Here is a 23,685-nt window from a genome sequence, read left to right on the forward strand (position 1 = left end):
CAGGCACCGGTCAGTTTACAGTATAAGGAAACTAAACAAGGGTCATTGGGAACTATTAGAGGAAGAGCAGCATCTAGGAAGCAGTTTCTCTCTTTTACACATGGCATATGTCCGATTGCATATGAAAATGGATTGCTGCATTATGCTGTACTGAGGCCAACAGTTATTTCCTTTCTTTCTAATCATTTATTTTTCAGTTTAGCTGACGGGTTTAAATACTGCAACACCCACGAGCCCCGGCTGCATTGCTAAGGAGAAGAAGCAGTGGTTAAGGTATTCTTTGCTTTACTCTTCCAATGTTATGCAGCTTCATGTATCTCCAGATGTGTGAATTCTTAAACTATATTATTTTGAAAACAAACAACTGATTAAGATGAGGTTATATTAAACACCCAACATAAACTGATTTAAAATGACATTACATTAAATACTGATGCGATACAAGATGCCCAACTGGAGATGTCTTTAAAACTATGACGGATGATAGATAAATAGATCTGGAAAATGGGTGTGTCCTGTAACGTGTGGAAAGGCTGGAAACCTTTCCGGTGATCCCATTGGCTCGCTTCCCCCATACGTCATGACGTCCCGTTGTTGGTGAAGGAAACGGAAGCCGCGCGTGTAATCGAGGGGGAGCTACTGAGCAGCACCGTCCGAGGAAGCCCCGAAGGATGCCCGTCTTTCAGGTGAGATTCAGCGGGATGTAACGCTCGTTAATCCGGCGAGAAGGCAGACGGACTACCGCGTCACAGCTGGACGGAGGCCCGCTAATCAGAGCAGACACGCGGGGTTAGTCTGTCTGACATGGGCGAGCGTCTCACGGCAGCTAGCTGTCTCACCGCACACACATAGTCTCAGGCCTGTAACTGTCTCACCTACCGCACAGGGCTATACACTGTCTCACCTACCGCACAGGGTTATACACTGTCTCACCTACCGCACAGGGCTATACACTGTCTCACCTACCGCACAGGGCTATACACTGTCTCACCTACCGCACAGGGCTATACACTGTCTCACCTACCGCACAGGGTTATACACTGTCTCACCTACCGTACAGGGCTATACACTGTCTCACCTACCGCACAGGGCTATACACTGTCTCACCTACCGCACAGGGCTATACACTGTCTCACCTACCGCACAGGGCTATACACTGTCTCACCTACTGTACAGAGCTGTGAACTGTCTCACCTCACATGTAATCAGGTGTTAGTACATTACTAGGTAGTACAATATATTTATTGTGTGAAATGGCTTCTCTGCGCTCACTCCTTCCAGGTAGACGTGTTGTTTCATAAGCATTTATATGGTTATTGAGGTGGTCTTTATTTCAGGTTATGTCGGCACAATACATTTACAATATTGCAATTTTAAGTTAATTTTTAAATCTCTGCAGTCACATCGTTGTACATATTGGATTGCAATATCAGTCACGGTTTTGTCGATATTCTTTCTGCCCCGTTTCTGGTGGGGTTGCCTACTTTAAGCATTCTTTGTCTGGCGTAGCGAATGTTTCGTCTCCCCTGTTGATGAAAGGTTCTTCCCTTCTTCTAGAGGACCAAGCCGTAACCTCGCCTCTGGACTGCGACCCTCCTGCTGCTCTCCTCCAGCATGCGGTGACTGAGATTGAGGCCCTGAAGGCACAGTGGATCCGGTGGCAGCAGCGTGCATCGAGTTTAGATGAAGGATGAAGAGCCCGGTGCACAGATGCAGGGATGTGGAGCACGGGCGCGGACAGGGCCGGACCGGGTCTGGGACCAGCTGCCTCCAGGCCGAGCAGCGCATCCCTATCTCCAAAGACGTCATCACTTCCTCCGCGGCCTCCGCCATGTGGTTCATCAGGGACGTCTGTGGCATCGTGTGCGCCGCCATCACCTGGCTGCTGGTGCTGTACGCAGACTTTGTGGTGCTGTTCGTGATGCTGCTGCCCTCCAAGAATCTGACCTACAGCATCGTGAACGGGACCCTGTTCAACATTCTGGCCTTCCTCGCCCTCGCCTCACACATCAGGGCCATGTGCACTGACCCTGTAAGTGGATCCTGTTCGGTGGTAATGTAGACACACAAATACACAGTGAGGTGACATGCTGGAATTTGATGGATTATTTAGCTTACATAACATGTCTTCTTTCAGACTAGTGGAATGAAAACATCCACAATACACATTTAGATGTTTATTTTACCACATGGGTCTGTTTGTGTCTGTACCAGTACACAATGACTCATATTGCATATTTAAACGCAACAATTCAGAAAACTTGTAATGCAGAAATGATTGTCTTTAATCAACTGGGGAAGTTTCATAGTGATATCTGTTAGTTCCAATGTTTACCCTAGCCACAAGTTAAGGGTCTTTAGCTTCATATCGTTTTTCATCAAATGAAAACACTTTACTTTAATTCATTGTGACGAATAATGAGTCGTAGAATAACACCGATGACATCTACTGTGTGGTCATGTTTGGTTTTTTTCCAGGGGGCGGTGCCAAAAGGGAACGCCACCAAGGAATACATAGAAAGCCTTCAGCTGAAACCAGGCCAGGTGGTCTACAAATGCCCCAAGTGCTGCAGCATCAAGCCTGATCGAGCACACCACTGCAGGTAGGACTAAAGAAAGGACGCGGCCCGCTCGCTGCCGTTGGTTACAGCGGCAGCGTTTTAGTGTCCGACTCATCATGAATTCTGACTTGAAGAAAATGCCCTCAGAATAAAGTGCCCGTCGCTTTCTACCAATGTTTGACTTGTGCAGAGTTGTTGCTGCTGCTTCTGTCTTGGAAAGTAGAGTCACTCTCCATTTCATTTGAATCCATTTCCTTTTCCTCTCTTGCAGTGTTTGTAAACGCTGCGTACGCAAGATGGACCACCACTGCCCCTGGGTCAACAACTGTGTTGGGGAGAGCAACCAGAAGTACTTTGTGCTCTTCACAGTAAGTGACGTTATAAACTGAAGAAGGTTGACAATTTTCCTGCTTTTCACAAAGAGATGTTGCCATCAGGTTGTAGTTCACTTTGACCGCCTTTTGATATGTATCCGTGTCACGCTGTATGGCTGCTGTGATGCATTACAGATGCAGATGGAGGTGGGGGGGGATTACTCAGAATTACTCAGAATATGACTGTTTGCAGTAAGCAGATTTCATGAATCCTTTTTTTTTTTTTATATTGTGTTTTTTGTTCAACCTAGATGTACATTGCACTTGTGTCCCTCCACTCTCTGCTCATGGTGATCTTCCATTTCCTCTACTGCTTTGAAGATGATTGGACAAGTGAGTGTTCTTTTTCATGTACTTTCTATACTGACAATGTTCTTTGAAATGTTTGTGTCAAAATGCACATTATTTATCAGTCAAATAAATCAATTCATTACTTTTAGCTTTACACAGAAACCTACATATTTGTATATATAACCGGTTTGGATGTTCTCTCTCCCCATCCAAACGCTGTACAGTCTGAAAACGCCTGTAGTTGTTACTGGTGTTCTGTGTCTCTGGGGCACAGCTGCAGAATCTGTAGTTCTTCCTCCTTTTTGAAAGTGTTTTAGCTGGCGTGTATATTCAGGCTGTTGTTGTGGTGAGGAACCAGAATCATTCTGCCGTAATGGGCAGTTTTTCTTGTCTGCTCCAGCAACCCAGAGAGAGAGAGACACACATGTGGGCCTTACTGTGCATGTATGTGTCCTCCTCTCTGGGGAAGAGGTTTGCCGAGAGACCTTCAGGATCCCGAAAAGATGTGCTGGAAAAAAGAACCAAGACCAACAGGTCATTGTATCTGGAGCCACCAATGAGCCGCGACAGGGCGGCTGCCACACACATTGTCTTCCTCCTGTGAATATAGGATTTATTTCAGTGATTGTTGGGAGAGTGGAACGACGTGTTTTATTTATTTAGTGTCTGTTTTCTATAATTAAGTGTGTTTATGATGAGTGACAGGGCGATTTAAGGTCTCGAGATCAACTTAAATTCTGAAGGTGTACAGGTACATTCTTCGGTTTACGTGTAAGAATATTTTATAGTTTTATTTTAGTTTTCTTTATCAACCGTAGCAATGCATCCTGGCGCAGCAGGAGAGGTCCTCTGTCTCGGTCAATGTAGCACCACACCTACCTGCCTTCCCCTCGAGCACCATCAGCTGTGCATCCTCACCATATTGCAGTAGTTCCTTTATGGTAGTGTGCTGTAGTTCCTCATACGGCCCTCTTCTCTCTCCCTCTGTGACCCCCCCCCTCCCATCCCCACCAGAGTGCAGTTCCTTCTCTCCTCCAGCAACAGTCATCCTCCTCATCCTCCTGTGCTTTGAGGGTCTCCTCTTCCTCGTCTTCACCTCTGTGATGTTCGGCACCCAAGTCCACTCCATCTGTACCGACGAGACCGTAAGTGACCCATTCTGTCCCACCCCCCTCTTATCTCACTACTTCCTCCTGCTCTTCTCCCTGCCGCTGCCGCCCCCCTTTGCTGTTAACGTTCGGCCTCGTTGACCTTCTGATTGAAACCGCCGTGCAGCCTGATGTAGAGTACGCTGGATTACTGCACGTCTTAACTTTGACTGGATCACTGTCTGAAGTGAGTAACTGCCAAAAAGAAAGAAACGTTGATATTGAGTGTTTTCAAAGGGAGATTTTTGGGGTGCAAATGCTCTTTCTCTTGAAGGACATTCAGTTCCTCCTGCGATTTCACTTTGGTTTCCTCATTTTTGGCAGTTACCTCAAAAGCACAGTCCAAATGGAGAAGAAAAGGTTTCCCCAAACTCTTTGAACCCTGCGGTCACATTTGAAAAAATGTACTTTCTGGAAAAAGAATCGAGAATAATTAAATCTAAATAGTAATGTTATCTTATGCTACTTGTGTGTGTGTGTTTTTTTAATACCAGTTATGTTTTAAAATGTGACAAAATGCCTATTTATTGTTTTAGTGCAATTTCTTAATTATATATGAATATAATGTCTTTACAATGTGCAAACAATGGTGGAGCCATGAATATGTAGCATAACCCAGACTGGTCTGTGTGCCGGTGCCATACTTTTAACCCGTAGGGAACACTCTGCTCCTGGCTTTACTTCTGGCCACAGAGGTCGTGGTTAGGGTGTGACACCACCCAGGGATGTAGTGAACCGATGCACATGTGATGTTTGATCTGTCCATGTATCAGTGGAAGAAGGAATCAGTCACCCCCTCTGTGCAGTTAGGAGCATCCTAAACCCATTCAGCCCGTCCTGAAAACTCCCTGTCCTGCTTTCAACTTCTTTTTGTCTGCAACTCTAGGTCAGATAAACAGACATGTGATCTCTTGATCAAGGAGGAACGGCTTTGACATGAACCACTGGAATAATGGGTTTATGAGTTTAGAAAGGGTTCACGTTTACTTTTCCCTTTTTTTTTTTATATATTTAGTGGGCTGAAAAAAAGAAAGTCGGTATTTGGAATTTGGTTTGTGTTGCTGACTGGGTCACAAAAAGCACACCAACTGAAGTTTGGTTGTCTCTCATTTTCAGGGCATAGAGCAGTTGAAAAAGGAAGAGAGAAGATGGGCTAAAAAAACTAAGTGGATGAACATGAGGGCGGTATTTGGACACCCTTTCTCCTTTTTGTGGTTTAGTCCGTTCTCTACCCCTGACCATGGGAAGGCTGAGACCTATCAGTATGTGGTGTGATCGAGGCGGCCGGGTCAGGACACAAGTGGGAAGCCCCGCCCACCCCCGTAGAGCTCAGCTGTGGCAGCCCAGTGCTGAACACGATCTCCATTGCATGTCCCCACACATTAGCCACGGACAGCTTCCCATCTGCTGCTTGTTTTGCCATCCAAGTGCGCTTTACGTTTATTTTTGTGTTGCCTTGTGGAGTTGCAGAGAAAAAGAAAGCACTTTTCATTTTGCCAATCCTGTTTGAAAACACTGTGATGAATCAGTTTGAGGTTTTTCTTTCTATATCTGTTGTACCAGAAGCCCTTTTCTTATCTTGAACTATGTTTACCCTTGCTTTTCCTTTTTATAGAGTTAATTCAGTTAAATTCCAAAGAAGACGTTGTCTCACGATCCCTAGTGAAGTCTGGCCATGCTGGTAGTTTGAGGCCCCCCCCCCCCAATCTGACAAACAAATATGTTTCTTTTGTTAATCTACAACATTTCAGAGAATAGTGTTCAATTGACCTGTTTAGTTCAAATAAAACCCAAACTATCTGCATGGCTACAAACTAGTGATAAGTGGAACAATGTCTTTTATGCAATTGGGACGAGTTGAGCCTTTTTTAAAGCATCCTCTGGTCAGACAGTAATCAGTGTTCCAGATGTGGCCTCTGGAATGGATGGGATGAATGGTTCCAACAGGTTCATCTGATCCATTCTGCAGGCTTGAACCCACCGGGAGCGTGACTCACGGCCACCAACCGTTCTGAACACTTCAGCTGTAACACATATTCAGTAAAACCAGGATCCTATTGGCCCAGAGCGTTAGCGCTTTAGAACGTTAGAGATTTAGAGCGTTAGAGCTATAGGCTTTAGAGCGTTAGAGCTTTAGAGACTTAACGGCTATAGGCTTTAGAGCGTTAGAGACTTAAAGCTATGGGCTTTAGAGCGGTAGAGCTTTAGAGACTTAACGCTATGGGCTTTAGAGCTTTAGAGACTTAACGCTATGGGCTTTAGAGCTTTAGAGACTTAACGCTATGGGCTTTAGAGACTTAACGCTATGGGCTTTAGAGCTTTAGAGACTTAAAGCTATGGGCTTTAGAGACTTAAAGCTATGGGCTTTAGAGACTTAAAGCTATGGGCTTTAGAGACTTAACGCTATGGGCTTTAGAGCGTTAGAGCTTTAGAGACTTAACGCTATAGGCTTTAGAGCGTTGGAGCTTTAGAGACTTAACGGCTATAGGCTTTAGAGCGTTAGAGCTTAAGAGACTTAAAGCTATGGGCTTTAGAGCTTTAGAGACTTAACGCTATGGGCTTTAGAGCGTTAGAGCTTTAGAGACTTAACGCTATAGGCTTTAGAGCTTTAGAGACTTAACGGCTATAGGCTTTAGAGCGTTAGAGACTTAACGCTATAGGCTTTAGAGCGTTAGAGCTTTAGAGACTTAAAGCTATGGGCTTTAGAGCTTTAGAGACTTAACGCTATGAGCTTTAGAGACTTAAAGCTATGGGCTTTAGAGCTTTACAACGTTAGAGAATTAGAGCATTAGAAATTTAGAACATTAGAGATTTAGAAATTTAGAGCTTTACAGCGTTAGAGATTTAGAGTGTTAGAGCTATGGGCTTTAGAGCGTTAGAGCTTTAGAACCTTAGAGCTATGGGCTTTAGAGCGTTAGAGCTTTAGAGACTTAAAGCTATGGGCTTTAGAGCTTTAGAGACTTAACGCTATGAGCTTTAGAGACTTAAAGCTATGGGCTTTAGAGCTTTACAACGTTAGAGAATTAGAGCATTAGAAATTTAGAACATTAGAGATTTAGAAATTTAGAGCTTTACAGCGTTGGAGCTTTAAAGTGTTAGAGCTATGGGCCTTGGAGCGTTAGAGCTAATTCTTGAGTTTCCTTCCCGTAAAACGCTGTGAGTGAATTCTAGTTCCCTCCGTGAAACAGTGAGGCAGTGATTAGAGTCCTGGTTCAGACTACGGAGCCTCATATGTCGTGATTGGTTGATGCTTTAAATCATGCCGTGAAAGCTCAGAACAATTGTCCCAATAATAATACACATTTTGCTGCATCATATTCGCATTCTGTGAAAAAATAAATATATATTTTGTACTGCCCCTGGTGTGTAAAGGCCTTTAGGCTGACCCTTTTTAAATGGTGCCAAATACAACACCTAAAGGAACAGTGCCAACATTATTGGGGATGTTTGGTATAGTATCTTAGATAGATCACTTTGTGCAAAACTAAGTAATTATACTTTTTTCCGCCCATCAGCTCAGGGCCTAGGCCAATCGATTCCCTGCAATACCGGTGCTCTGTTTACCCCTGGATCATTTCAATGATACAATAATCAATGATCCGTACAATAATAGTCTGATGGCCTGAGAGTAGGCAGCCTCGTAGTGTTCCTGTGACGCACTGGTCCAAGAGATGTCTGACGGTGTTGTATTTGAGCCTCACGTGACGGAGGAAGTGGCCTTTTTGAGAAAACTACAGACGAGGCCCAAAAAGGTCCCGCTGTAGTTTAATACCACTTTCTAAAGGACTTTAATACCTACATGTGGCCCAGGTGTGGAACATTGCCCCTGATTCCTCCCTGATACATGCTCGACATGAACAAAGCCTTTGATCCAGGGCACAGATGTATTTCCCCCATAAACAAAACACAATGTCCGCATGAATCATTCTGTTTATGCTTTTATGAGGACATGAAATGGTTTGCTGTTGTCGACCTCATCGTTAAGAAACAAAACATTGTTGTGAGAATCTTGTCAGTAGTTAACAAGCTGTGTGTGTGTGTTTCATTTTGTCATGTGGTTATTGCCGAGATGCGTGATATACACAGGTATAAGAGATGTTAACGTGTTCTAAGATATTAAAATACGTCAGTAGATACCCTCCGTGTCTAAATGAGACTACGAGCGTCCTCACCAGACCACACGTCCTCCTTTAGTGGTGGAGACGTGAAGTCATGTGACCGTGGTGGAGCGCCTCTATAGCCCTATAACGGGTTCTGCCGATAGCATTCAAGAATTTCTTGCTGAACAAAATATTTAAGTACCATGAACATTTGCCGCAGAGCTTATTTTCTGCAATAATCCAGAACCCAATGGGGAACCAGTGTGATGCTGCCTGGAAACCAACAGACGTCCTCTCTGCACCACTCTATTGCAGATCCTCCAAAACATGATTCCCTTTCCTCATTCACATTCACACATGTGATACAAATGCTAACTTGCACCGTGTATTTATTTCTTAAAAGATTTTCTGCTCTTCTGTGCATTTTATTCTCCTATTCTTTGTTTCCACGATCTGTTCTGTATCCTTTTGTTACCCGGATGTATGGTGGTGGCGGTTACTGTAGTGATGTATGATGACGCCAGGTCATCGCCGATTTTGTTTTTTACGGAAATTGTAATTATTTCTAAATATTCTGACAAATATTTCGGCACATGCGCGGGAAATAAATACTTCTCAGTTGCAATGCAAAAGAAGTGTTTGCTTGCTTTTTTTCTGATGTATTTATCTCTCTGAGTGCGGAGGCCCTTCTCCACCCTAATGTGCCACTCCACCTGATAGTCGGGCTGAAGGTTCTGCTCTCCTGCATCCACTCGCCTTCATTTCTCCTCTCTGTAAACTGCCTCTTCCCATGCCATGTTCTCCTCAACGTCATGCGTTTGCTTTGGTCGATAACTCAGACAACTCTTTGTCATCTTGAGGAGAGGTAAGCTTGCAGCAGAGGTCACGTGAGCCTCTCAAACACCAGCATGCAGATTTCACTTTCTAGGCCAAAGTACGCGTCATTTCTCCTTTCTTTTTGTTGTTGTTGTTGTTGCCGTTTCAGATTCGCCCAAACATTGTGAATGAGTGAGCGCTGAGTAATGGGATGCATGCACCATTCTGACCATTTGACTTGTTTGCTTCTTCCCCAGGTTTTATTTTGTGTTCTTTTATTTTCAAAGTGCATGCGAGTCATTTTTGTACAGTGTTATTCATTTTGGGAATGTTTCTTAGAAAACAAATGAATCAGAACGGATGCAATAATACTTAAAAGGATAGACTTCTTCCGCATATGTTTTATGCACATTGAAAGAGGAACCGCTGCTCCTGTCTTCACTGGCCTTTCACACGAAGAAGAAAGATGGAGGCTGTTCTTTATGGCCAGTGAGGACAGGAGGACAGGAGGACTGATTAGTGGCCCTAACTCCTTCAACATACATACAACTAATGAGTCTTGTAGAGGATCCAAAACTATCCTGTATTTAAATCAAAATGCCGGATTTGTGTCTGAGAAACAGGACCTATTAGCTAAAGCCCAGTGTGTTGTTTCCGTCCTCCACCTGGTGTCCTCGTTGTGTTTGACGGTGCATGTACACAAAGACATCCGGCCCTCGTGATGCAAGTGTTCACCCTCAGGCCCTCACTGTCGTGTCTTCACCAGGGGATCGAGCGCCTGAAGGGGGAGACGGGGCGCTGGGGCAAGGTGCCGTGCTGGGAGGCCATGCAGACGGCGTTCGGCGGCCCGCTCTCGCCATCGTGGTGCAGCCCTTTCGCAGGGCTGAGCTGCAAGGAGGGCCCGCCGGAGCACGTCCCCGTCCACCAGGGGCCGATCATCGAGGAGGACGTCATCGAGATTCCTCTCTCCTAGAGCTGCTCGTCTCAGTCTGCAGCACCTGTTCCGCCAGACATTTTGGAATTGCTGGACTTCAGACTTTACCAGGGGCTTTCTAAATAGCAAATCTACCTGGAATTTATATATATATTTTTTTTATACCTCGAATTTTTGTACATGTATCGCATGTACAACGTGCCCTTTCTCTTCCAGCGCCGGCAGTAAACGTAGATTTTGGGAAAACTTGTTATCAAACCAGCATCTTGGGTCCTTTTATGGCGAAGGGGGAGGAGTCTGTTTTTGGACTAAAATGAACAGAGCTGTTGTCAGTGGGTGTAGACATGCAATAATACTAAAACCGACAGAATGACAGGCTGCAGTGATGAACCCCCCCATATGTAAATGTCCCGTTGACTCCTGGTCTCGGGTTAAAGACAGTGCAACACCTCCCCAGTAACTTTAGTCCTCGTCCTCCTCGTCATCTCCAAATGACAGAAGGCTGTTATTTTTCACTGTCTTTCCAGACTTCACCTCCTTCTTTTCCTCATCAACTCCCTCCCCCCCTTCAACACGCTCCTCCTCCTCCTCTTCCTCCTCCTCCTCACTCTTCTTCTTCTTCTCTCCCCCTTCACTCCTGCAAAGTGTTTTCTGACTCGAGGTGAGCAGGCGACGGATTCCAACGTCTCAGGCGACGCCACTGAAAGTAGCACTCGAGTGTCACTGAAGCACGAGCAGTTGCTTTCACCACTTTGTCGTCTGAGGATTTTAATTCACTTTCTGCCTTAACATGGAAGCGTAGCAGGGTGGGGCAGCTCTCAGCCGGTTGTACATGTGGAACAGGCGTAGCAGGGTGTTATGAGGGTAAACCACTGGATAGGGGCTTTAACAAGGCTGCTGGTGTCGTGGGGCCGCTCGTGTTGCATCACGTTTACAGTATTTTAACAAATTGTGTGGGTTTCTTTTTTAAATTCTAAAACAAAACATATTTCATATATTTGTACATTACAATCACTGTTTGAAAAAAAGATGTTGCCGTTTTCTTTAAATTACAAAGTATTTACAATAAAATTGATGAAATTCAAACAGGACTAGCAACCACAAGTTTTCAGAAATGTATTTTCTAAATATTTCATTGTTTCTCTGTGTATTGCTTTCTACCAGCGTCATATTTGCGACTAACTAAATGGTACCAAAGTAAAATAAAAAAAATTACTTAATATATTAACCAGTTTTTTATTCTGAAAAAGAAAAAAAAAAGATACAAAGCAATCAGGGTCCTTCAACGTGCTGCAACAAGGGTCTGGTGTGTGTGTGTTGGTTTTCCCTGATGGGATGTACCATCGGTTCTGGGACATGGCCCAGTGTCACATTGTGTCTCTCAGTGAGCTACTGGTCCTTCTTGCCCTCCTCCGACGAGGCGGTCTGCGGCGCGGCTCCGTGAAGCAGCAGCAGTCCGCACAGCGTGAGAGAGATTCCCGCCCACCAGAGAGCTGCATGGCTCTCTCCAAATACGAGCCTCCCCAGGACGGCCTGGACACAAGACAGACTCTCCATGAGACAACTCGTCTTCCACATGCTCAGTACCGTTAGAAAGTAGAGGAAGGGGGAAGTGCTTACTGAGAAGATGAAGTTGGATGCAGAGGTAGTGACCGTAGCACTGGCCGAGGAGGAGCAGTGCCGGAGGGCCTTGGAGAAGAAGGTCCACATGACGGCGTTGCAGGCGACGAGCAGGCCGGCGCACAGCAGCCGCAGTGGGATGTGGAGCTGCAGAGAGTCACAGCGCCGCCGTCAGGCACGTGCATTATACATCATGCCGTGGCACCTTGACCTTTGACCCTCTTGCTCTGATGTCTGTCAGTATCAGGTAGTATTTCAAATGTAGTATACCAACAAATACCCGGATGATCTACTACATCCAGTCGTATGCAAACCATAGACTGTACCCAAGAAGTGTTTGTGGACTGATGTTTTGAGGCCTCGAGTTCAGCCGTCGCCATCTTGGCTTTTTTGCAATCGATGTACAGGAAGTGACCATATCTGGACTACGTCTCCGGCAGTGGCAGCAACCTTTCAAATCACCTTGTAGCCCCGCCCTAAAGCATACCCTGCTTTATGGTCTGTTTGACTCTAAATGGACCATAATTTACTAAATGAACATCATGCTGTATTGAAGACTAGAAACTAGAGACTGAGACCATAAACTCATTTACAATGTTTACTGAGGGAATAAATCAAGAGAGAAGTAGTCATTTTATATAGACTTCTACACAACCAGAGGAGTCGCCCCCTGGTGGTCAGTAGAGAGAATGCATCTTTAACACATGAAGCATAGTCTTTTATACAACCAGAGTCGCCGCCCCCTGGTGGTCAGTATAGAGAATGCAGCTTTCACACGAAGCATAGTCTTTTTTATACAACAGTAGTACTTAGACAGGGCAGCTGCAGTATGTACTGCAAGTAAAAAGTAAAAGTACGAGACTTTTCCTGGCCAACTACGCGCATTGTTGTGTTCCTCCATTGAACTGGACGTGAAGTTGATCTCACCCAGTCACAGGCTGAAGCTCCGCTGAGCCTCGACTCACACATGTCTCTCAAGTAGTCCGCACCGAGGGACAGCTTGGCAGACAGCGAGGCAGCGGCCCCCAGAGAGCCGGCCAACAACGCGCAAACAGACCCTGAAATCATGTCTGAATAACACACAACACCGGAAGTAGTCTGTGGTAGTTACACACATCAACACATAGAGCATGCGTACGCGATACCGACAATTTCAGAATAAAATGCTACCTGAAATCGATGGCTCCGTAGGATAGACCTTACCCATGCAAAGGTTACGACCAAACCAAATATCACGTGCATTACATTTATATATTGTATCATGTTGTACGGCTGTATTCATAAAGCACATTTAATATGTATACACCGTGTCAAAATCCATTTTAACCTTTATTAGTCATCGACGTAAATCGTCACTTCCACACATGGCCCAATCGCAGCGGGGTCTGAAGTCACGTGACTCGCAGTGGCCCGTCTTTATGACGTAGCCTGTGTTTTGGCGAGACGTTTGTGTCGGGCCTGCTCTTCATTCCTCCTCTCGCGATGAACAGAAGCAAGGCCAGCGGCGTCTCGTGGGTAAAGCCGGCGGAACCGAGCTTTCTGAAGAAGTTTAAAAATGACGTGGGCTACAAAGAAGGGCCAGACGTCGACACGAAGGTGCGTGGGGTCCACTTCTGGCCACACGAAGCCTGCAGCACACAGCGCGTGGCTGTCTCTTCTCCCGGCCTCGTCTTTGTGTTTTATGGGGTTTTAGTGTCAGTCTGCTGGATAAATAATTCACGGGGGGGTTAGTTCTCTCTCGGTGTCCCGCTAAATAACCTCTTGTCCGTGTTGTATTCCCCCCCCCCCTCAGCGCCAGGCGATGCCGACACTGGATGACGACAGCGGGAGCGATCGAGAGGACGAGCTGCCTCAAGTTGTGGTTCTCAAAGGAGGAGACCTGAGCGCAGAGGACGTGAAGAAGCTGAAGGGCGACATGCTTCCTGGAGGCGCAGAGAAAGGTGAGTTTTACTAGATGTTTAAATCCCATCTCCACATGCAACGTCTCCACGTGAAATATGCAACATCTCCACATGAATTATGCAACATCCCCACATGAAATGTCTCCAAATGCAACATCTTTATATGCAACAACTCCACATGCAACATCTTTATATGCAACAACTCCACATGCAACATCTCCACATGCAACATCTCCACATGCAACATCCCCACATGAAATGTCTCCAAATGCAACATCTTTATATGCAACAACTCCAAATGCAACATCTTTATATGCAACAACTCCACATGCAACATCTCCACATGCAACATCTCCACATGCAACATCCCCACATGAAATGTCTCCAAATGCAACATCTTTATATGCAACAACTCCACATGCAACATCTCCACATGCAACATCTTTATATGCAACATCTCCACATGAAACATCCTTCCGTTGGTGACTCTTCCATCTTGTCCCGCAGACGACAAACCTCCTGCTGACGGTAAAATCCTGTTCAAGAAACCCGCCAAGCGCTCCTCCTCTGACAAATTCCAGGGCATCACCGCCAGCTCCAGCAAGAAGAAGAAGAGGAAGAGTGATGGGGGAGAGAAGAAGAAGAAGAAGAAGAGTGAGGAGGAGGAGGAGGAGGAAGATGAGGAGGAGCGTGTTGAAGGGGGGGAGGGAGTTGATGAGGAAAAGAAGGAGGTGAAGTCTGGAAAGACAGTGAAAAATAACAGCCTTCTGTCATTTGGAGATGACGAGGAGGACGAGGACTAAAGTTACTGGGGAGGTGTTGCACTGTCTTTAACCCGAGACCAGGAGTCAATGGGACATTTACATATGGGGGGGTTCATCACTGCAGCCTGTCATTCTGTCGGTTTTAGTATTATTGCATGTCTACACCCACTGACAACGGCTCTGTTCATTTTAGTCCAAAAACAATCTACTTGAAGAGATTAAATTTGTCTTGACCCAGGTTTGGATTTATTTTAACTTTTAATCCACTTGGTACATTCAGAGATGCTCAGACAGGAAAATATGGAACTCGCAGCTTCAGTACAAGACCACGGCAACTCATCTTTGCCAAAAGAAGATGTAATGTTTACCTACCTCAAGCAAGTTCAAAGCCCTTTGAGACGTTTTCCTTTTTGTAATATTGAGCAAAACAAAAGTTCTCGTGAAGTAGATTTTTTTTTTAGTACTGAGATGAATGGACACAAAAACCTTTGGTTTTGGACCTTTTGGTCACATTTGCCAATTTGTAGTCAATGGGCTGAAAAAACCCAAGAGAACATCAGCAGGTGGTGAATAGGAGAGTGAGGCTGCTGTGGTGACTGAGGTGCTCGGTTCTACTCAAACTATGCAACTTATTCTGATCAGTGGAAATCAAGCAAACACTTTTGTTTCATTAAATGAGTTCCAATTGATTTTTTCTTGCCAAATTTGACCAGTCGTCAATCACCTGGGTGAAGAAATTTTTTAAAATCTTTTATGACAAAAGTAATATTCTTGAGGTTGAATCCAAACAGTGACACGCTTTCTGTGCTATTGGTGCCTTCCACTTCACAAACAAAGCAATGGGCCCCGTCTATTGGGCCCCGTCTATTGGGCCCCTTCTGGGCCCCGTCTATTGGTCCCCTTCTGGGCCCTGTCTATTGGTCCCCTTCTGGGCCCCGTCTATTGGTCCCCTTCTATTGGTCCCCTTCTGTGCCCCGTCTATTGGGCCCCGTCTATTGGTCCCCTTCTTGGCCCCGTCTATTGGTCCCCTTCTGGGCCCTGTCTATTGGTCCCCTTCTGGGCCCCGTCTATTGGTCCCCTTCTGGGCCCCGTCTATTGGTCCCCTTCTATTGGTCCCCTTCTGGGCCCCGTCTATTGGTCCCCTTCTGGGCCCCGTCTATTGGTCCCCTTCTGGGCCCCGTCTATTGGTCCCCGTCTATTGGTCCCCTTCTGGGCCCCGCTGGTGTTTTTCTGAGAGTAGCGTGCAAGTGCTCATTGTAGAATTTTCCAACGCATTTAATGATGTATTGAATTATGGATGTATATTCTAGCTTCGACAGTGGAGCTGGAGCCGTTTGTGTAGAAACTTGCAACTGTGGGATTAGTTTTTTTTTATGTGGATTTGTTTTTAATGTGTGCATTTTTTTACAGGCTGTAACAAAATATAAAAACATTAAATCAACTGTCTAACATCCTGTAATGTCAGCTCCTTTTTAAAAATACAGTAAGTAGATGCATAACCATAACACTGTATATGTATGTATGTGTATATATATATGTATATATTACATATATATACATTTATATAATATATATGTATATATTACATATATATACATTTATATACATATATATATATATATTTATGATTTATTTATATATTTATTCATATATACACACATATATATACACATATAAATATACACACATTTATTTATGATATATTTATTCATAAATATATATATACACATTTATAAATACATTGATACATACATTTATATATATATATAATATATATATATATATATATCTCTATGAATATATCTCTATAAATATATTTATAGAGATATATAAATAAGAAGGAAACCAGAAGACGTCATTTCAACCTCTTTATTCAGAAAAGGGCATGTTTCATTCTCACCTGCATCCAAATCATTACAATTGATGGAAGAAACCTCGACTTATCAAAAAGGACAGGATGCATTTTGGAGATCGGACGCTGCAGCCCCATCGTCCAGGTCATAAATGCACGCTCTGGAAATCATACACTGCTTTTTTCCTGTGAAGGCGATCCTCTCCTCCAGGTTCTGCTCGAGTTTACCTCTCAACAGAATCAAAGTGGTTTCTTGGGATATCGCCAAGAAATGAGAATTAAAGATGATTTAGAAGAAACCGTTTCCATGGGCACCAAATTACAAATAACAGATGACTTGTGTTGTATGAAAAGAAAAAGAAGACATTATGACCGAACTAAAGCGCTACTGCTCCGGTCTCCACTGCTTTCCATTCAGCGTTTCAAACTGGAAGAGCTTTAAATGGTGCTGGGCGGTTTTAAAATGGAACAAATGAGTTCTAAACTCTAAATGTTTTGTAGCTTTTGTTAATGATGACAGAACAGAAAGGTAGCGACTCCAGTGCAATTCGCCTGCAGCCAGAGTGATCGTTAAATATGAATAAATGCACACACATGCATTTCACTGCTCCGTGTCTCACCTGGAGCTCAGCAACGCACACGTCCTGTTACATTGAGACGGGTTCTGCTGGACTGTGTGAGCGACACAGTCCAGCAGCTGCTAAAGTGCAGACTCGGGGGTTTGTGGCCTCTTTGATATGAGATATGTGTTGAGGCACCTGCACACCGGCGGCCTCTCGTAGTTTCAGTGCGGGTCGACATTGTACGAATGAGACGGATTAAATGGTACAACTTGAGTCTTTCTCCCAGTTAAGACCAGAATAGTCTGAGGGGAGGAACACTGGTCTGGTGTCAGTGACGGGAGGGAAGAGGACTTCCTGTTCATCCAGCATGACCCAAACTAAAACTACTCGTCCACTCTGCTGCTCAATTTTTGGGCAATTTGGATTTGAAATGGTTCTCTTGAGACGAGCTGCTGGACTTTAATTAAGAAAAGAAACAAACTGAAAACATTCCTTCAGTGGAGGAACAACAGCTACGCCAAATACAGTAGATTCAATTTGAAACAGGAAGTCGCTGAACTACCTGCGTTTCTCACAGAGTAAAATGTTTGGTTTCTTTTCTGAAAGAAACTGCAAACACAAGAGGAGAGAAAAAAAGGACCAAGTTGCAATAAACACGAAGTGTCCACCTTATGGTGTGCAGTCGTAGGACGAGGGATGGCTTCTCCTTGTTGGCGCACGTGTACGTGCACCCTGCTGTCTGGTTCCTGTCGGCCCCCTGTGGGGGGGTTCATTCTGTAGCAGATTAAGGACGGTTCAATTCTCTCCATCTCCGAGCACATTCATGTACAAAAAGAAAAACGGGTCAAAGGTCACAGTTAGGGGTGGATCTCGGACTAGCCAACGTCTCACCTTGACCACACTCATCAGGTCAAAGGTCAGCTGGGGGTTGGACACATTCTCTTCCAGCCTGGATGACCTCTGCTGCTCTGTGTTCAACTCCATCGGTGGATTGAATTGTTGCTGCTTTTTATTTTTTTGCTTTTTTTAAATTTTTTTGTGTTTTAAGATGTTTTGGTCTCCTCTCCGTCCCACAGCGCGTGACCCCTACAAAGATCCCCGGGTCAGTTTCTTGCCCTTCTTGAGGGAGAGCTTGTTCCTGATGTAGCCCCGCTTCCTCTTGGCCGTCTGCAGAAGACACAATACAGGAAATAAATAAAACAACGGCACAAATACAGAGAGGAAGTTTAAGACTTTTCTACCTCAGATGTGCAGCTTGAGCTGGCAATCACATCACGAGGTACACAAATGCACTCAAAGGCGCTCGGGTAACGGTAACAATCTAAATTCATTTGTACAACCATATCTGAATAATGCATTTGTTTACATCCAGAACAGCAGGTCCTGCTGGGTCCGCCTGGGCTCCTTGCTCACCTTTTTGGAGGTGTACTTCTGCTTGGTGGTGTCGGCGCCTCGCAGCTTGTGCTCCACGCGCTCCCTGTTCTCCTGCTTTTTCACCTTATAAATCCTGACCAGCCAGTGCTCCGAGGTGAAGGCTTCCTCCAGGTGCTTCAGCTTGATGTCCTTGTTGCCGATCTCGGCGTTGCGCGTCCGGTCGAAGCCCGGCGGCGTCCGGAAGTCCAGCTGAACACAAACCAAGAGCACATGAAGCCTCGGTGCTCTTCTCCAGACTATTTGCTCAGTGGTGCAATGGACAGACTCGTATTATGGCGACGCACCTGCATTTCTCCAAAGCGGTAGTAAGACATCTTGTACATAAGGCAGTTGAGTAGCGTCGGGGAACCAGCTTTGTCCACTCTGAACTCTCCCTGTGGTGTAAAGTAGTCACTTTCCTGCGGTGGAGAGATGGGTGGAGAAAGGATTCACACACGATTCACACCCAAACAACTTCATGTCCCTCAGAGAGCCTCAAACATCCAGAAGTGAATATGTACCTCTTATGTTACCCAGTAACAAGACTGTGTGTGTGTGTGTGTGTGTGTGTGTGTGTGTGTGTGTGTGTGTGTGTGTGTGTGTGTGCGTCCCCCTCACCCTGATGTCCCGGGGGTGCTCCCCCTCTGCGATGCGCACCATCCACAGGAACTTGTTGATGTCGTCTCCCGAGTAGCCGATCACTCCGCCGAAGATGATCAGGACGTAGTCGACGTCCAGCGACCTCATGATGTCATAGGCCGCGGTCTCGTTCGATGACATGGCTTTGCCCACCTGAGAGGGGAACATGTTACCATCTGCATTCAAGAGAGGTCACGTATAAAACGACGTGCATATTAAAAAGTTGTTGATCAGCTGGGAGCAGCTTTGCCAAACAGATCTTAGAGTTGGTCTAGTTTAGTAATACAGCGTTATGTCCACTGGGTGGTGCTAAAGGACAACCACTCCACACTCTTCACGTGGATCTCAGGTGTGCAGCTCGCCACCAAAAGCAGAGGCTTTACATCATAAAGAAAGTTTAGTGACGTTTGGACCAACTGTTCAGGGTATGTTTCAGGTCAATAGGGCTTAGTGTGTGAGGTGTTTTTGGCCATTAATTACAGCGCCACCATGTGGCCAATTGCAGCAGACAAATAATAAAAGCGGGTCCTTCCCATTCAGAGCACAAACCCTGATAATAACGCGTCTGTTTGACACCATGACCACGCTGGCATCACAAAGGCCACGGGGCTCTCACCAGCGCTATGTGACTGTTGTTCCACGTGTTGTTGTCCACCAGCGTGGTTCTGTTGGCCATGCCCGCTATCTGGTAGCCGTAGTCCCACCAGGACATCACTCTGGCATGCTCGTCCGTGTTCTGCCTCAGCCAGTAGTAGGCCTCCCTGAAGTCGTCTAGGATGTTACGGGAGCTGAAGGAGAACGTTGTGGACGAGGAGAAGGCAGAAAGATGTGGACCTGGACATTGTCTGTCTAGTTTTACTGATAAAAGCCTTTAATGAAACCTGCATCACTGGGCCTTAATGGGCCAGTTCACCAAAACAACAACAAATAAAAATGCATTCACTGCTACTTGAGCCTTTTTATTCAGGAAGGCGTTTTTGACTTTGTGTTAAATCACTGTCAGCGATTTTCTTTTTTATTATAGTTTGTTTTAATTCTGATTTTTTTTTTTTTTTACTATGTACTGGCTCTGTGACACTGATATTCTTTTGAATGAAAAGTGCATTTCAAATAAAAATTATTATTATTATTATAGTAAAGCAATGTAAACATGTTGGACCGTTTATGTTATTTTTTTTACACGTTACGTTTTTTTTTACACCACAGTGGGAGACTAAAGAGGTGGATTTCGTATCTCAAAACCTACATCTCAAAGGCTACATCCCACAGAAGTCAATTGTTCTATACACATATATATTATCACTACAATATAAATGACCACATCCACAGTATTATTCTCACCCGTCGTTGTTGTATGACGCCAGTACCACACTGGGGCTGGAGTAGGCGTTGCTGGTGACCCAGGTGCAGTGGACGGCAAACATCATGAGCAGCATCAGCATCAGCATGGTGACGATGGACTTGATGTTGGGGCCCAGGCCCTCCTCGGCCTTCTCCTGCTCCGACACGTGTTTGCGTACCTTACCGGCCTGCAGGGGGGGAATGCAGCTTTAACACATGAAACAGACTTCTATATAACCAGAGGAGTCGCCCCCTGGTGGACAGTAGAGAGAACGCAGCTTTAACATATGAAGCATAGACTTCTATACAACCAGAGGAGTCGCCCCCTGGTGGACAGTAGAGAGAATGCAGTTTTAACACATGAAGCATAGACTTCTATACAACCAGAGGAGTCGGCCCCTGGTGGTCAGTAGAGAGAACGCAGTTTTAACATATGAAGCATAGACTTCTATACAACCAGAGGAGTCGCCCCCTGGTGGACAGTAGAGAGAACGCAGCTTTAACATATGAAGCATAGACTTCTATACAACCAGAGGAGTCGCCCCCTGGTGGACAGTAGAGAGAATGCAGTTTTAACACATGAAGCATAGACTTCTATACAACCAGAGGAGTCGGCCCCTGGTGGTCAGTAGAGAGAACGCAGCTTTAACATATGAAGCATAGACTTCTATACAACCAGAGGAGTCGCCCCCTGGTGGACAGTAGAGAGAATGCAGCTTTAACACATGAAACATACACTTCTATACAACCAGAGGAGTCGCCCCCTGGTGGACAGTAGAGAGAATGCAGTTTTAACACATGAAGCATAGACTTCTATACAACCAGAGGAGTCGGCCCCTGGTGGTCAGTAGAGAGAATGCAGGTTTAACACATGAAGCATATACTTCTATATACATTGAGCTTCACTGTCTACTACCGGGTACAAGGAAGGTTCGATTTATGACACAGAAGTAGTGTCAACCAAAACAGGAAGAGGATAGCCGTCGATAGAGTTACCAAAGCGTATCAATGTACGTTCCTATCCCCAGGTAGTGGAACAACACTGCTAAGCTTTGAGGGAACAACAACATCTTTCAGCATCACTTCCACTGCAACGTGAACATCAATTTACAGGCCTACCTTGTCGTAGAGGTTGCCGGCGTTCTTCCGGTCGTCTTCGTCGCTGCTGTCCTCGGCGGGCAGGCTCTGCCTCTTCATGTCGTCTCCCAGGTAGTGCTCGAAGACGCTGGAGAAGGCCACCGCCGACAGCATGCACACCACCGGAGTCAGAGTCAGCATCAGGCGCACCATCACGCCAGCAAAGTAAACAGCGCTGATGGCATACAGGGCCACTGGTGAGAGAGGGGGGGGGTATATATATACAAACATAATTATACATACACACATACATTTATATATACATACACACTCATAGACATACACTGTACTGTTCTCACTAAAGGTTGTTGTAAAAAACGTATTCTTCAGCTATACAGCCAGCTTGACGATACATTCTCCAGCACTTCAAGGAACAGACAGGTTGTTGTATTTGGCAGAATTTAATGAAGGGAAATATAATTTTGTAAAATTTCAATTGGCCCTAACAATAATAGAATATATATAGACAATATAGATATTAAAAGCGGGACATATCAGGCTTGAAATAAACTTATTTATATAATAAATACAAGTGCAGCGCTGCACTTTAAAAACAAGAAATTCTCAAATAAATGCCAAATGAAATGCTGTTATAAACCACGTATCACGTTCTATGGCCACGCCTCCTCTCAGCACACACACACACACACACACACACACACACACACACACACACACAACAAGGTTTCTGTCAGGGATATTCTTAAAAATGATATCCAGGTAACACATTTTTGATTTCAATGCCAAAGTGTTGCTGATATCACAAAGAAATAAAACAGTCAAACTCAAACAAGGCTCAACACAACTTTTTAAGAGGAAGATTTGAGCACTTCTCAAGGTCCTGTAATCAAAAATGTCTCTGTCATCATTGTTAATATACATGCCATTTGCAAAAACAATAACGTTTACAGAATTCTATTATAACCACAGCATTTATTGTCTGTTGCCAGGTGCATAGCTTACCAGCTGTTCATATTAACTTTGGATATTAGCAAGCATTCAATAATCTTGATCCCAATATAATATCCTACACATATCGAGCAGGTTGTCCAGTACACATCTGGTGTACAGGAAGTGACCATATTTGGAATGTGGAGTGATGCAGAGAGGCAGTATATGTTTCGTAACAGCAGCAACCTGTCAATCACAGTAAGGTCCGCCTTAAAGCATACCCTGCCTCATGGTCTGTTTCACTAAATGGACCACAAGCGACGGTTAAAATGAAGCTCTAAAACTTTGTCTGATTCGTATTTGGAATTATTATCTGAAGCTCTCCAGCTCACATTGAAGATACATTCATTGCTTTCATGTTTCTTCTGAAAGGTTTCATACAAATACCGGTGCTTTTGCTCTTCTCTGTAATCTGTAGCCACACAAGCCCACCCAGGGGTTTAAACTGGAATGCAAAGACCACCATCTTCAAACAGGTCATGATCTCCCCTCCACATAAGTTCCATTCAACTGGACGGTTTCATGATCAGATGTATAATATACAGCCATGTTATTAAAGTGAGATTGACATTGAATATTTAGTGATGTTACACATCAATCCTCGGAAGCTGAAGGACAACGGCGAACTATGGAAGTTCCACGAGCTTGGCCAATAACGGTGTTCTACCTTTAGATAAGATAATCCTGGGGACATGTGCAGGATTACAGCAGCAAAAGGGCGAAGTGCACACAAGTCTCTTAAGGACAAAGTGCTCTTACCGAAGACGCGTTCGTCGTTGATGTTCTTGATGCAGAACCAGAGGCCTGCTGGGAAGGTGCAGACGAGGATGTGAAGGTCGAAGAAGAAGGACACCCAGGTGGTGGGCTGGTGCTCAGAGACCGATGCTATAATGGGGATGTGGATCTTAGCATAGCTGTGGATACCATGGAAGACAGACTCACGTCAGGCACCGTAGCAACATGATGGGGAAGCCAAAGGAGGAGGATGGCAGTGTTGAAGTATGGTTACAAATATAATGTACATTTTATTACACTTTCTGATTCACACTTTCACTTTTATGATGGCTGACTGACTCAGAGACCATTAGAATATTTAGTGTAGTCCTCTTGGTTTGCAAGTGGAAATAGGCCTCAAATTTCTAAATCATTATAAGATGTGTTTATGAAACTGTGGACTAAATCAAAAGTTGGACTTAAGTTGGAATAAATCAGCCAGCAGACAAGCTGGAAGAAGTCTTTGAAGAAACTCACATGTCTCGTACAGTTTCCGCACATAATTA

General features: G+C 44.8%; 4 protein-coding genes across 5 annotated transcripts in view; 2 read left to right on the forward strand and 2 right to left on the reverse strand.

Annotated features, from left to right (window-relative positions):
• Positions 1-592: 592 nt before the first annotated feature.
• On the forward strand, positions 593-11,444 carry zdhhc3a (zinc finger DHHC-type palmitoyltransferase 3a). 2 transcript variants are annotated; one of them, XM_034528547.1, is made up of 7 exons: positions 593-686; positions 1,558-2,032; positions 2,479-2,603; positions 2,833-2,929; positions 3,187-3,268; positions 4,241-4,371; positions 10,057-11,444. In XM_034528547.1, the coding sequence occupies exons 2-7, from the start codon at positions 1,691-1,693 to the stop codon at positions 10,261-10,263; spliced, it is 984 nt and encodes a 327-aa protein (XP_034384438.1). In that variant the 5' UTR covers positions 593-686; positions 1,558-1,690; the 3' UTR covers positions 10,264-11,444. The 2 variants fall into 2 exon arrangements, with proteins under 2 accessions (XP_034384438.1, XP_034384439.1); XM_034528548.1 differs by lacking the exon at positions 10,057-11,444 and adding an exon at positions 5,491-9,106.
• LOC117727972 (transmembrane protein 42-like) lies at positions 10,976-13,170 on the reverse strand. Its single transcript, XM_034528551.1, has 3 exons — positions 12,772-13,170; positions 11,845-11,991; positions 10,976-11,757 (listed from the first exon to the last, which is right to left on the reverse strand). The coding sequence occupies exons 1-3, from the start codon at positions 12,910-12,912 to the stop codon at positions 11,614-11,616; spliced, it is 432 nt and encodes a 143-aa protein (XP_034384442.1). The 5' UTR covers positions 12,913-13,170; the 3' UTR covers positions 10,976-11,613.
• A 72-nt stretch (positions 13,171-13,242) lies between these two features.
• On the forward strand, positions 13,243-14,747 carry kiaa1143 (KIAA1143 ortholog). The gene is made up of 3 exons (XM_034528549.1): positions 13,243-13,440; positions 13,637-13,784; positions 14,253-14,747. Exons 1-3 carry the CDS (start codon positions 13,327-13,329, stop codon positions 14,546-14,548), a joined length of 558 nt encoding a protein of 185 aa, XP_034384440.1. The 5' UTR covers positions 13,243-13,326; the 3' UTR covers positions 14,549-14,747.
• A 1,617-nt stretch (positions 14,748-16,364) lies between these two features.
• Positions 16,365-23,685, reverse strand: part of LOC117728032 (dolichyl-diphosphooligosaccharide--protein glycosyltransferase subunit STT3B-like) — a 31,811-nt gene continuing 24,490 nt past the window's right edge. Inside the window, exons 9-16 of the mRNA XM_034528699.1 lie at positions 23,165-23,319; positions 21,437-21,648; positions 20,318-20,505; positions 19,593-19,764; positions 18,956-19,129; positions 18,643-18,756; positions 18,338-18,547; positions 16,365-18,091 (exon numbers count right to left, since the gene is read on the reverse strand). Of these exons, the coding sequence (XP_034384590.1) occupies positions 18,011-18,091; positions 18,338-18,547; positions 18,643-18,756; positions 18,956-19,129; positions 19,593-19,764; positions 20,318-20,505; positions 21,437-21,648; positions 23,165-23,319 (1,306 nt within the window). The 3' untranslated portion in view covers positions 16,365-18,010. The remainder of the gene's footprint in view (positions 18,092-18,337; positions 18,548-18,642; positions 18,757-18,955; positions 19,130-19,592; positions 19,765-20,317; positions 20,506-21,436; positions 21,649-23,164; positions 23,320-23,685) is intronic.

This window comes from Cyclopterus lumpus, chromosome 25 (genome assembly GCF_009769545.1).
Source record: "Cyclopterus lumpus isolate fCycLum1 chromosome 25, fCycLum1.pri, whole genome shotgun sequence".
NCBI classification, from domain to species: domain Eukaryota; kingdom Metazoa; phylum Chordata; class Actinopteri; order Perciformes; family Cyclopteridae; genus Cyclopterus; species Cyclopterus lumpus.

What these genes read in the sequence shown, in the direction of transcription:
- zdhhc3a (XM_034528547.1), top strand. Translation starts at nt 1,691, where the DNA reads ATGAAGAGCCCGGTGCACAGATGCAGGGATGTGGAGCACGGGCGCGGA. An exon ending in AGTACTTTGTGCTCTTCACA is followed by an intron (nt 2,930 to 3,186) that starts GTAAGTGACGTT and finishes TGTTCAACCTAG; the next exon opens with ATGTACATTGCACTTGTGTC. An exon ending in CTTTGAAGATGATTGGACAA is followed by an intron (nt 3,269 to 4,240) that starts GTGAGTGTTCTT and finishes CATCCCCACCAG; the next exon opens with AGTGCAGTTCCTTCTCTCCT.
- kiaa1143 (XM_034528549.1), top strand. Translation starts at nt 13,327, where the DNA reads ATGAACAGAAGCAAGGCCAGCGGCGTCTCGTGGGTAAAGCCGGCGGAA. An exon ending in GGCCAGACGTCGACACGAAG is followed by an intron (nt 13,441 to 13,636) that starts GTGCGTGGGGTC and finishes CCCCCCCCTCAG; the next exon opens with CGCCAGGCGATGCCGACACT. An exon ending in TCCTGGAGGCGCAGAGAAAG is followed by an intron (nt 13,785 to 14,252) that starts GTGAGTTTTACT and finishes CTTGTCCCGCAG; the next exon opens with ACGACAAACCTCCTGCTGAC.
- LOC117727972 (XM_034528551.1), bottom strand. Translation starts at nt 12,912, where the DNA reads ATGATTTCAGGGTCTGTTTGCGCGTTGTTGGCCGGCTCTCTGGGGGCC. An exon ending in GAGCTTCAGCCTGTGACTGG is followed by an intron (nt 11,992 to 12,771) that starts GTGAGATCAACT and finishes GACTCTCTGCAG; the next exon opens with CTCCACATCCCACTGCGGCT. An exon ending in CATCCAACTTCATCTTCTCA is followed by an intron (nt 11,758 to 11,844) that starts GTAAGCACTTCC and finishes TCTTGTGTCCAG; the next exon opens with GCCGTCCTGGGGAGGCTCGT.